Raw genomic sequence first — 12,808 nt, 5'->3', positions numbered from 1 at the left:
TGTGTCAATTGATTTATTTATTTGAAATGACCTTTAAAAATAGTCAAATATAAGTTAAATAGTTTAAAATCATAATTAAGTTAATAGATGGAATTATTAAATGGGTAAATAAAAATTACCTTATTTATTAAACAAAATCAACACAAATTTGACTTAAACCCATAAAAAAATGTATTGGGTTTAAATATGTTAACAAATCGTATCAAATTTTACTATTCTAATTAATTTTAAAAAAATTTAAATTTTTTAAAAATGTGAAAATTTTCTACTTCCTTAAATTTCAAAAAATATTGTTGGACTATTTACTTAGTTTTGAATAAGAATTCCAATATTTTTATGTAAAATTTTCTGTTTCTTAAAAAAAAAACTAAAAAAATATATCCAAAAAATGTTTTGAAATACCTCATTTGCAATTACAAACAAATCTAAAAAAATAATTTCTTTTTAATTATGAAAAAAAATAAAATATAACTATTTTACAAAAAAAAAATAAGTATAAACAAGATAATAAGGATATGCAAATTCAAGATTTTATCTTTAGAATATAATACATATCAAATTTAATAAACATGATATTTATATCAAAATATTTTTGTATTTGATTTTAAAATAAATAAAAAAATGAAATGAAAAACATGTTATTTTTTAATGTTCATTGTTTAAAATAAAAATTATATTGTATTTCAATATTTTCTACTAAAAAAATATAAAATCTCTCTCGTATTTTGTATTATCTTGAAATTGTTCAATAATTTAAAATTTAGTAAATAATTTTCATTTATTTTTAATAATATTTATTATTAAAATATTTAAAATTTATAAATAAATTAATTTGTGTTATCTTATTCAATAAATAAAAATAATTAGTATATATTAAATGATACATATATTAAAATTATTTTATAATATACTTTACACATTTTTTTAGTTACTTTTTAATTAAAAATTCAATTCTTTTAATTATTATTTTTTTGTTTTGTAAAATAAGTGATGTAAAAAATAAAAGGGAAATGGGAAGCAACCAAATGTGGATTACTTCAAGTTGGAAGCTTATGTTCACCAGCTAGAAGGGAGTAGCTCAAGCCTCAAGGTAATGCAGCAGGGAATTTTTCCAGTGAAAGCTGGTGGTTTATACGAGTAATGAAAGTCTTTCTTCTCCTTTCTTGCTTTCAGAAATGTATTTTTAGAGTCCATTACCAAACACCCCATTCCCCAACCCCCAGGCCCCAACCACACCACCTCCTTTCCTGTTTGGCCCTGAGGAAATCCACCATTACACAACCCCTTCCCCTAGGAACATTGTATCAAGTTAGCCTGGACTCGAACAGGAGATCTCTTATATGAAAGTGAGAGCATCTATCTCTGAGCTGCCTTTTGGGTTCTGTTCTCAAAAGCTAACTTTTGAAGTAGTTTGGTCCACCCCTACTGATTACATTTTTCCCTTTTGTGGTTGATCGTCAAGTTTTGCCCTTCAGTAGGAAAGGGTCGTTTGGACAATAAAGAACATCTGGTTACGGTGATCTTTGCTCTAGCAATATTTAATGTGAAAATGTTCCCATCATTCTGATATTGCCCTTCGAATCTAATTCCCTTTTTTTTTTAAGCTTCCTATTCCAGCATTGGTGCTCAGCATATGAAATTTGCCTGTGTTGACCTTCGTCAGGCTTCTGATAACAAAAACAAGGAATGGGAGTAGGAGCATCTCTTATGTTGTTTATTATTTAGCTTATGCCTATATAACTATTGACATATAACATCTCTGTTTTTTTTAAACGTAAAATCTTGGTGCATTACCTGAAGTCCCACCCCTGAAGCAAAAGAGGCTAATAACGTCTCTTGAGGAGCTCCTTGTACATGCTTTGATGCTTTCCTGGTTCCCAATCAGTCTTTTATGTGCCAAATTTTTCTCTCTGCTGATATCACTAACCACTATTTTTTACCATGGGCCATTAGTTGGTTTTCTTATCATTTCTTCTATTTTTTCCTTACATATGGTCAATTGCCTCTCAGCCTCTCAGGTGCTTGCAAGCCTTGAGCAAGATTCATCCATAAATATTCTCGTTTAAAAGAGAAGTTTGTTACTCTAATTCAGGTAATGAATAATACATAATGGTCTTTGTACTACTTGCCATATTTACCTTTCTAATAACTTGGTCCAAAAGATAATATGAATGTCTTGTTTTATTTTATATGTATATGTGCAGTAATATTAGGAGATTTGAACCTGACCTAACCCAACCCACACGCCATGTCTCCATTTTAGGGCATGCACTACATATGCATTTTGCATGTTTGTAAATTTCATTTTCTCCTATGTGGAGCCTGGAAAGATAAACAGAACCATCATCTTACTGTATTTTATGGAAATTTCATCATTGAGTTCTTCCTGAAGAACATTTTCTTACTCTTAACGGTTTTCTTTTTTGGGTTCTATTTCTTTGGTATTGCAGCTGGAGAAAAGAATATGTTCTTATGGAAACAACCATTGACCAAGTGTAGGTAGTGTAGGGCCTAAATGGGATGCTTTTGTGTAATTTTGGAACAACAAAACTGCAGTATCCAAATAATCCTAGGCCATTTCATTAAGTTTTGCTTGTTTGGTAACACCTTGTACAGAACTTTCAGAACTTTGGACCATTTTTGTTTGAAGAGATCCCAAGTCCTAACAGACAAGATTTCATTGATTCTCTACTAGCCTAGTTTCTCCTGATTGAGGAAGATCATTTCCTTATTATGTATCTGTAATCTAGGAATTTCAACTGATGCCAACAGATTATCACTGTGTATGCAAAGCAGGAGCAAACCGCATAAAACATTCTGCAGCAACAGTCTCTGCGGATTATGGTGTCTCCTTTAAAAGCGGCAATCCCCTCTGCATGTTCTACAGGCATTATATTCTAATAAGACTTCTCTTCATTCATCAGCTAAGATATTTAAGAATATTTACTGGCAGCCCATTGGATGTACTGAATCTCTTGATCACTGAAAAAATTGAGAGAGTGATTCGAATCTGCTAATTCTTTGTTCAGATTATCATTTCATAAAGAAAGGCATGGGGAGGATTGAATGGGAAATGGGAAATGCTTTTCACTAATCGGAGGATGTGGAATGGATAGACAAATCGCCTATTCCATTTACAGGTACCTACCATATAACATATATTTGCTTTATACTAGGGAAATATGAGCTCCAAAATTCTTTACATCATACTGGTTTTAGGTTTAACCTCATACAGCCATTTAGTATATGATGGGATCACAACCTGTTGTGGTAAGAGAAGCTTCAGTTCCCCATATGTCATTTTCATTTTCCCTATCACACAGGAATTATATTTGATAATATACTAAACAAGAATGTGAGATACTTTCAAACATAAGTGATTTTGATGAGGCCCAAAGGTTGAAGTGACATATAGGAGATTTGCAGTCATTAAAAGCATCTATTAGACAAGCAATGTAGAAGAGAGAAAAAACAGCCAAACATCAGACACATAATACATAGTAGAGTCCAACCTGCAGTGAGCTGCAGCTGATGCAGTACTACCAATTCACCTGGAGGGTGATGGCGTAGGGGGCTTTCTTGGAAGAAGTTGACTACACTATGAGACTGTTGGTGTTGGGGGCTCACTTGGAGAGAAGTTCACAAACTCCAAAGCCTGATCCCTCAATTCTACAGGGTAGTCTGCGATACACCCAATTCTCGGCCCAGCCCCTGTTGTCCAATTTAGAGACAGTTGATGCCCTAGCTGGTATGAACTCACTGCCTTCTTTGAGTCGATTCTTTGCAGTATAGCTTTCTTAGCAACCTCAGCAGTTCCATTCCGAAGACCACCAGATAAAGTTCTTTGGTAATTTCCTTTGGTTTCAGATTTAGTCTCTTCAGTTGATTCTGACCCGTTACTTCCATTTGATTTGCTGGTATCATAATGCTCATAATCTTCATTTGCAGTCCGAACCTAAAGAAACAAGAGATGGATATCAATAATGACAAAAATTACAAAATAAGCAGACCACAAACGGGATATGCCACAATAAAAGGCTGATAAATCCATTTTAACTGCCACAGCATCCTACACTTCAAGGGTAGCTCTGCCAAGCATAAGGAAGGGAAACCAACACAGGCAGGCATAAAATCTGGCATGCATTGACCCATTACTTCTTTCAAAACTGGACCAAGTTATGTTTCACTACCAGATTTTCCGTCCCTCAAGAAGCCCATGAGGGTTCTTACAACCACAGTAGTGCAAAATATCAATCCAGGATGTGCAAGAAGGTATGGATGGAACAGGACGGTACCTGAACTTCATCGAGATTTACTCCATTTTCCCGTAGGAAGGATAAAAAATTTTCAAGGCAGCCATCAGTTGGGCGGTAATGTCCACTGTAGGCTGAGATGAACTGAAAAATCAAAGCAAAAAGATGAGATGGTAAAGAAATTAAATTTTTATCAAACTTCAAAGAGGTCCCCCAAATAGGTGTTTTGGGGGCATGTGTGTTCCTAAGATGTCTAAAAGGCATATTGAGATAGTCTCCCAATTGAACAATCCCTTATGTCTTCTAAATCATTTTCCATTTTAGAAAGGAACATTGACAGAGCCATTTTACATAGAGCAACTCATCAGTTCAAATGCTTCATGAGATACAAGATGATGGTTCAAATCCATGGGATCTCTGGTCATCCACATGAAACATCCTCCTCCTTTTTCAGGTATGGCAACCACAAGCGTCTTCTGATATATATATATATATATGAATGTATATGTATATATATATATATGAATGCAGGACATTATTTCCACATGCATTTGCATATGTATGCCACAGCTATCTGCAGTGCAGAGACTGCAGAATATTGTTAAGTTATACCTTTCACAACTTAAAACCAGCACAGGATATGTAGCAAAAGTCAGTTTTCGTGCTTGCCAACAACTTTTAACATGTAAAAACTCCTACTACCTTTACCTTAAGTATACCATGCCCTGCCATAAGCTTTCCAGCAGATAAAGTAGCTCCCCCGGCAAGGAAGCTCGAATGATGAAAGGCTCCTTTCTTTTTCTGGAAGGGTACTAAAAGAGAGGTCAGTTTTCTTGAAAAAACAATATGAGAACTGGAAATAGGAGAGAACTGTCAACAAAATTACATTAGTCTCTTACCTCACCAGCATACAGTTTCTTAGAAGTGCTCATCACAAATATCCACTTGGCCCCTTGCAATCCATTGCTTGTATCTAGGAGATCTCCAGTTTGTTTGTGGACAATTTTCCCCTCCTCAAGTATGTATTCATAATGTTCTCTTCCTTTCTGATGTCAACAGTAACCAACCACAGGGAAAGGCAAAAATAAAAAATAAATAACAAAACAAAATGAACTGGTAAAAACAGTTCTATACGTTGTCAATCGAAATGCAACATAATCAAAACTAAAATTATTAATTCTTGAAAATTTGGATACAATTCATGGAAGGACATACAGGTCCAAGATACTTAATGCATTCTCTTTGAAGCTTAGATCTTGGGCATTCTTTGAGATCAACCTCTTTGCCATCTCCAATATCCAACCTGCAAATTGTAGAAATGACAAGGTTTTCAGCAGCGGAGAGAGGCCACATTGCTATTGTGACCTGAAAAACATAAAATCCCAAAAAATGACAAGGTTTTCAAATTATTCGATTTCACACATAAAACAGTGCTTCCCTGCATTCTGTTAAAGAATGAAAAATCAGCAAGCTTGAAATCCACATTCATTAGAGCAAATAGATCATATGAAAATCACAACCACATTAGTTGGAGGAGCAACAATCTGATTAATGTAAAGGTGGTACAGGACATGTAAACCTTCTAAGCCCTCAGCCCATGCAAACGAAATTTCCGGGGGCTTGAAAAATTTTCTCACAGAGCAATAAGGCACAACACAATCGAGGCAATTGCAATACCTACAAACTTTTAACTGAAAGGGCCAAAATCCTATAAACATAAACAAAAGTATTAGGTTATATTTGGTTCTCAAAAAATTTGAGGGAATATGCAAGGGAAAGAAAATACAAAGAAAAAACAGAAGAAAAGAAAAAGTGAAGGAAAATAAAAAAGAGTTATTTTTATTTTTTACTTCAAACTTATTTTATTTATTTTAACTCATTAATATAAATATTAAATAATTTTAAAATACATAAGTTTTTAATTAGTTTTAATTATATTTAATTTTCTTTTATATTTTTCATAGTACAAGAAAAAATCATTTTCCTTTACATTTTTTTCTTTCGTATTTTCCTGAACCAAACATATCCTATCCTTAATGTTGTGGTGCTACCTTTTCTCCTAGCAAGGTTTTCCTTAATCCTTACCAATAGAAGAAAGGCTGACCGGCATCTGCTTTGTACCATTGTTCATGATACATATGCAAGTTGTGCCCATATCGGTGTCGTGGATCGATCTACAGTTCAAAAGTTGAACAATTAGAAATAAATAGTTTACATTAGACTAGTAGATCAGGGCAAATTCAATCCACCAAATAGGTGTTGAAGAAGAGTAAAGTACAGCTTCGATCCAGTGCTGAAAAGCCAACTTCTGAGCTTTGGCCTCTTCGCATAAACCCTTGCCAACCTACCAAGAGTTTCCCAATTCACATTATATCATTAAAACAAGTTCTTTTCGCGAAAACAAACAAGTAAGAAGTCAAAGAAAACTAAGATTCGACATCAGAACAGAACAGTTACTTTCGAAGCATTCAGGCTGATACGACCCCAGCGTGACTCCATCGTCTCCGTTTTTGAGAAATGGAAGAAAGAAATCGTGCTGTGGTTCAGTCGAGCATGATCGATAGCTTGCCACCTTCAAAATTTATCATTAATTCTTCAAATTCAATCAAGAAAAATAATGCAGAAAAAGAGTTTGAAGTCCTAAAGACAGTACCAGAGCTCTTCGGCGACGATTGCAGAGTCCGCCAACATTCGCCGCGTGCGGTAACTCCTATACACTTTCTGCAACATCACTGCAGCTTTCTCCACCGCTATCAAGCTTCCTGGAGCTTTCACACCCGACGACTCTTCGGCCGCCGGAAAATCGGCGTCTAGATTCGAAACTAGAACCTGTTCGAAGCTAGGGCAGTCTTGATCGTCGGTTGCATGCAACTGGTCATCTTTGGAATTGATATCAAGAGACTTGGAATAGGCGGTGTTGGGAGCGTCCGAGGAGGGAGAATCAGAGCCTTCAAACGTGTCGCATTCATGAGCAGCATAAGGCTCCAAGGAGTCTTCACCCATGTTCAACGAGTAAGAAAATGGTGGCTTTGATTGGAGATCGAAGTTTGAGAGAGTTTGGGTCTCAAACTCCATGGAAGTTGAAGTTTCACACAGACCGTAAAGGGACAAAGAGAGAGGAAGCGCAGCAACAGAGCTTTATGCCTCGCTCGTCCCTTCTGAGCTTTCATATACTAATTAGTAATTACTTCTCCACTGACCGCTACGCCCACCTGTCGTAGTAAGCACTGCCTCGTTTTGACGCGCTCGCGTGGTACTACTACTAACATACTCGCCACCCCTTTCATAAAACCTTAATCAGAGTAATTAAAATCCAGCGAGTGGGAATCGCACCACAATCTCACACACTGGCTGCATGAAAAGTTGGGAAAAAAGGGATTTTATAATGTTTATATATGATGTTGGAAAGAGCTGCTATTCGTACGAACAAATAAATCCAATCTTTCTTTATAAGTGAAATAATTATATTACTTTGTGATACTCTGAATCCTAATGGGGGAGTTGGTATTGCCGATGACCGCAGGGCACATAGAAGATAGGTAGTGGAGGTAAGCGGATTAGGTAAAATATTCACAGACCAACTATTAGATGATGAATCTTTATATCATTGTCTAGGATATAACAAGGAAAAGCATGAGGGGATATTTGCTATTGTTCTATCATTTATGATTCAGAGACTTTATTAAGAAAGAAGGACCTTGTTGGGAATCTGGGATGAGCGGAGGCCCACATCACGCTCTATGAGGGCTACGGCCCATTAATGGCGACACGCGCCCACGCTCGCCTTGTTGGTGTAGAAAGACGCGGGACGATCAGGTGTTGTTGTGAGCTGTGACTTGTGAGGACTGAGGACTGAGGAGAGTCAACTGAGTTCTCTCTCTCTTCCCCCTTCGCATTTCCTATTTTGCATCAGTCCGCGTACGGAGGTTTCTCGTGGTCGAATATTTTAATAAAAAGCCCCGTTTGGGTTTTTAATTACTAGAGTGCCATCCTTCCATTCCATTCACCTACTGAATATGCCTGCACCGGTCCGTATACCCAATCAATTTCATCATATCACCTGAGCAATGTTTTAAAAACCGTTCCTGAAAATTAATTTTTAACTATTTTTATTGAATCTAAAAATAAACAATAATTTTTTATGTATTTAATTTTTTTTTTTAAGTAAATTTGTACAGTAGTCTTCAATTAAGGGGTTGTTCTTTGGTACCACTCTTCATTTTGGGCTACCTACCCACATTTGATCCCAATAATAAAATGACATATGTAAAATACATATCATTAAAAAATTTATAAAAACTTATCAAATCGGTTAAGATGACTTGTTGGTAAGAAATAATCACATGCATTTCATACATATCTAAATATTACAATTTTTTTATAATTTATTATTAAATATCAAACATAATTTGTTATTTAATGCATCACCTAACTCCATCTAAAAAAAGAAAATTCTACCAAATACTCTTATACTTTTATTATTTATATATTAAAAAAGGGATAATAATTTAATATGAAAATTAAATCATTTCAACTACTAAATTACAAAATATGTAAGATGTATTTTGATGAATCAAATTTCAAGATCAAGTTTAAAACTTTTTGAGTGAGAAGATTTAAAATTTGCATTATATGAAGAAGATGAAGGATTTCAAGTGATTACAAGTGTCAAAGGTAATATTTGATATTTTTTTTATCCAAATATAATTATTGTAGGAAGAAATGTGATGTTAAATAACAATTTTAGAATTTTTTATGAGTTTATTATAAAATTTTGTTATCAAATTGTTATTAATATTTTTATATAATTTTTTTTTGTTTATAAATTAAATTTGAAGATGAAGTTTTATGTCTTGAAGAAAACATTATACGAAGGATGTCAAGTGATTACAAGTGTTAAAAGGTAACATTTGATTTTTTTTTTTTCCATTTACATATAACTATTGTAGATAGAAATGTCATGTTAAATGACATTTAAATATGTAATGATTTATAACATCTAGATTTTTTAATTTTTTATGAGTTATTATTAATTAAATTGAGAGCATTTAGTCATTTATTATGAAATTGTCATGAATATTTTGTAAGAGATAATATGAACTTTATAAGAGAGGGTACGAACATTGTTAGAAATGGTATGAACTTTCTAAGAGATGGTACGAACTTTGTAAAATAGAGTATAAACTTTCTAAGAGATGGTATGAACTCTGTAAGAGATAGTATGAACTTTATAAAAGAGAGTACTAACTTTGTAAGATGGGGTACGAACTTTGTAAGAGATTGTACGAATTTTGTAAAGGGGATACGAACTTTGTAAGAAATGGTACGAACTTTTTCTAAGAGATTGTACAAACTTTATAAAAAAGTGTACGAACTTTGTAAGATATGATACGAACTTTCTAAGATAGGGTACGAACTTTGTAAGAGATGGTATGAACTTTGTAAGAGATAGTATGAATTTTGTAAGAGATGATACAAACTTTGTAAGAGATGGTACGAACTTTGTAAAAGATGGTATGAACTTTCTAAGAGATGATACGAACTTTGTAAGATAGGATACGAACTTTCTAAAACATGATACAAACTTTTTAAGATAAGGTACGGATTTTCTAATAAAGGGTATAGACTTTTTAAGAGAGGGTATGAACTTTGTAAGATATGATACGAACTTTTTAAGAGAATGTACGAACTTTCTAAGAGAATGTATGAACTTTGTAAGAGAATGTACGAACTTTTTAAGAGATTATACGAACTTTGTATGGTACGAACTTTTTAAAATATGATACAAATTTTCCAAGAGAGTATACGAACTTTGTAAGAGATGGTACGAACTTTCTAAAAGATAGTACGAACTTTGTAAGAGATGATACGAACTTTGTAAGAGAGTGTATGAACTTTGTAAGACATTGTACGAACTTTCTAAGGCAGGGTACGGACTTTTTAAGAGAGGGTATGAATTTTGTAAGATAGGGTACGAACTTTCTAAGATAATGTACGAGCTTTCTAAGAGATTGTACGAACTTTACAAGATAGGGTATGAACTTTATAAGAGAGAGTACGAACTTTGTAAGAGAAGGTACGAACTTTTTAAGGGATTGTACAAACTTTGTAAAATATGGTACGAACTTTTTAAGAGATTGTACGAACTTTGTAATAGATGGTACGGACTTGTAGGGTACGAACTTCCATAATTTCTTTGAGAGTATTTTTTTTAATTTATTTTAAGAGTAATTTCCATCATTTCTAAACTTAATTAGTATCAATAAATAATATTATTGTATTTCCATGTCGAAAAAAATTTTAAAAGTTTGAAAATTTGTAAAATTTTCAAGGGTAAAGAGAATGTGACGAAGGGTGCTAAGAATGTGAGGATTCCTCACATTCTTTGTATCATTCCTCACATTATTTGTACATTCTACAATTACTTAGTGTTTTAATTTTTTAATTTTCTTGAAAATAATTTTCATCATTTCTAAGCTTGATTAGTATCGATAGACAATATTATTTGTATTTTTAAGTGGAAAAAAAAAATCGAAAAAATTTGAAAAATTGTTAAATTTTAGGCTATGGAGAATGTGAGAATTTCTCATAATCTTCATACCTTTTCTCACATTTTTCGTATCCTCTATAATTTTTTAATGTTTTAATTTTCTATTTTTTTTTAGGATAATTTACATTATTTCCAATTTAAAAAATCTTTAATTCTTATTTTTTTTGTAACAATTCTATCAATAATAACTCAAAATAATATTATTAAACTATGTTATTGTTATTTCAAGTTAAAAAGTAAATATGAAATTTTAAAAATATAAATAATTTAGGGTACAAAAAATATGAGAACGGTATGAAAAATGTAATAAATACATATTTGGTACTTTCATCACATTTTTCATATTGATTTTTAGTAACTCAAAAGAGTATTAGTAATTTATTTTATTGTAATTTAACTTTAAAAACCTTAAATTCAAAAAATGTAAAATTTGGAGAGAAACAAAATTAGGACAATCTAATTACCTAAGTTTTACATATAATTATTAAAATGTTGAATTTTAATGAAAATACTCATTTCATATTAAAATATTACCATATTCATTTTCATGTTGAATTTAAATGTTTAATAATTTGTTAAAAATAAAATAATGTAATTAAGATATATGATGATTTTTTTTTTTTGTTAATAAATATGTTTTCAAATTTTATATCATTTTTATTTTTATTTTTTTCCAATTCTATTTTATCTCATATTTATTTTATTTAAACCCAAAATTGTTGAGAAGTGAGGAAGAAAGAAGGTTTTAACCGGTTCTTCCCTTAGTTGGTTAAGCGGAAATTTTATATCAAATTTAAAATGAATGGTTAAGATGTAATCTTGAACATACAATGACTTAGAAAAACTTTTCGTAGGTAGCGAAGAGTATCTTAGAATTTTCCTTTTAGAAATAGTACTATTTTTAAAAATATTTGTAAAGAAAATGAGTGGAATCAGGTACAAAGTCCCACATCGGTTGGATGTACAAACTGGATATTGAGGTGGAAAGGTAGACCATGAATTATATACTATTAACGTATGAGGTCAATTGCTAGGGCTACGTCGTGGAAAAGGATTGAGCAGCTCTGAAAAGAAGACCTTATAATTTTGGTGGTGGAAGCATGGAATGAAGCCGTCGAATCTTGGCTTTTAATGCTCTCACGTGGGATGTCATTGTCAACTACTCGTTCACGTCTTTCCGTTTAGACCGAGGGGGTGTTTACTTTCTATTCTCTATTTTTTCCTTAATAAAAAAAATCAAAATATTTTAGCCTTTTCATTCAATTAAAAATATGATTAAATTAAAATTTTTGGTAATAGATTCACTTTAATTAATTAACTAATGTACTTTTAACTAAATAAAAAAAATAAAAAATATTTAACTTTTTTTATTTAATCAAAAAACAAATACCATCTATATATTGCATAAATGAGGGATTTGATTTATTTTTAAGTCAATTATAAAATGAAATGTAACTTGGACTCATTTAATAATTCACTATTAATTTAATTATATTTTTAAATCATTTAATTCATATTTAACTTTTTAAAATTTTTTTAAATAAACAAATCAATTAAGTTATAAACATGTTTAATTGATATTATATATATAATTTAATTTGATTATTAAAGATGAAGATTTGATTAAAAACTATGTTTTGCAATGTTTTTAAGAAATACTTTTAGTTTAAAAAATGTTTTTGAAAAAAAACTAAGCGTTTTAAAATTTTAGAAAACAGTTTTAAAAATCTAAAAAATCACTTCACTCATAGTATTTCACTAAAAACCATTTAATAGGTGATTATCTTAAAAACGATTTCACTAAAAATGGAGTCAAACACACTATAAATAGGTTGCACAATGTGGTACTTGTTTAATAATCCGATAACATTTTGAGTTTATGTTGTTTATGTGATTATTATTTGTGTCGGATTTACTAAAACACTTCGAATAAAAATACTATCAAATACACTTTAAATTCGTCACACCACACGATACTTATTTAATAATTAGGTAATATATTAGA

The 12,808-nt window shown here is 31.8% G+C and overlaps 1 protein-coding gene across 1 annotated transcript; it reads right to left on the bottom strand.

Annotated features, from left to right (window-relative positions):
* Positions 1 to 3,361: 3,361 nt before the first annotated feature.
* Positions 3,362 to 7,401, bottom strand: LOC117921103 (IQ domain-containing protein IQM3-like). Its single transcript, XM_034838898.1, has 9 exons — positions 6,907 to 7,401; positions 6,711 to 6,825; positions 6,532 to 6,597; positions 6,339 to 6,427; positions 5,469 to 5,556; positions 5,153 to 5,299; positions 4,962 to 5,054; positions 4,296 to 4,397; positions 3,362 to 3,955 (listed from the first exon to the last, which is right to left on the bottom strand). Exons 1-9 carry the CDS (start codon positions 7,326 to 7,328, stop codon positions 3,599 to 3,601), a joined length of 1,479 nt encoding a protein of 492 aa, XP_034694789.1. The 5' UTR covers positions 7,329 to 7,401; the 3' UTR covers positions 3,362 to 3,598.
* Between the last annotated feature and the right edge of the window lie 5,407 nt (positions 7,402 to 12,808).

Source organism: Vitis riparia, chromosome 8 (genome assembly GCF_004353265.1).
Source record: "Vitis riparia cultivar Riparia Gloire de Montpellier isolate 1030 chromosome 8, EGFV_Vit.rip_1.0, whole genome shotgun sequence".
Lineage (NCBI taxonomy): Eukaryota > Viridiplantae > Streptophyta > Magnoliopsida > Vitales > Vitaceae > Vitis > Vitis riparia.
This window is presented reverse-complemented; position numbering and strand designations above follow the sequence as displayed.

Coding starts and splice junctions, on each gene's coding strand:
- LOC117921103 (XM_034838898.1), bottom strand. CDS start 7,328: ATGGAGTTTGAGACCCAAACTCTCTCAAACTTCGATCTCCAATCAAAG. Junction 6,598..6,710: donor TCAGCCTGAATGCTTCGAAA/GTAACTGTTCTG, acceptor AACTCTTGGTAG/GTTGGCAAGGGTTTATGCGA. Junction 6,428..6,531: donor TTCAGCACTGGATCGAAGCT/GTACTTTACTCT, acceptor TTTGAACTGTAG/ATCGATCCACGACACCGATA.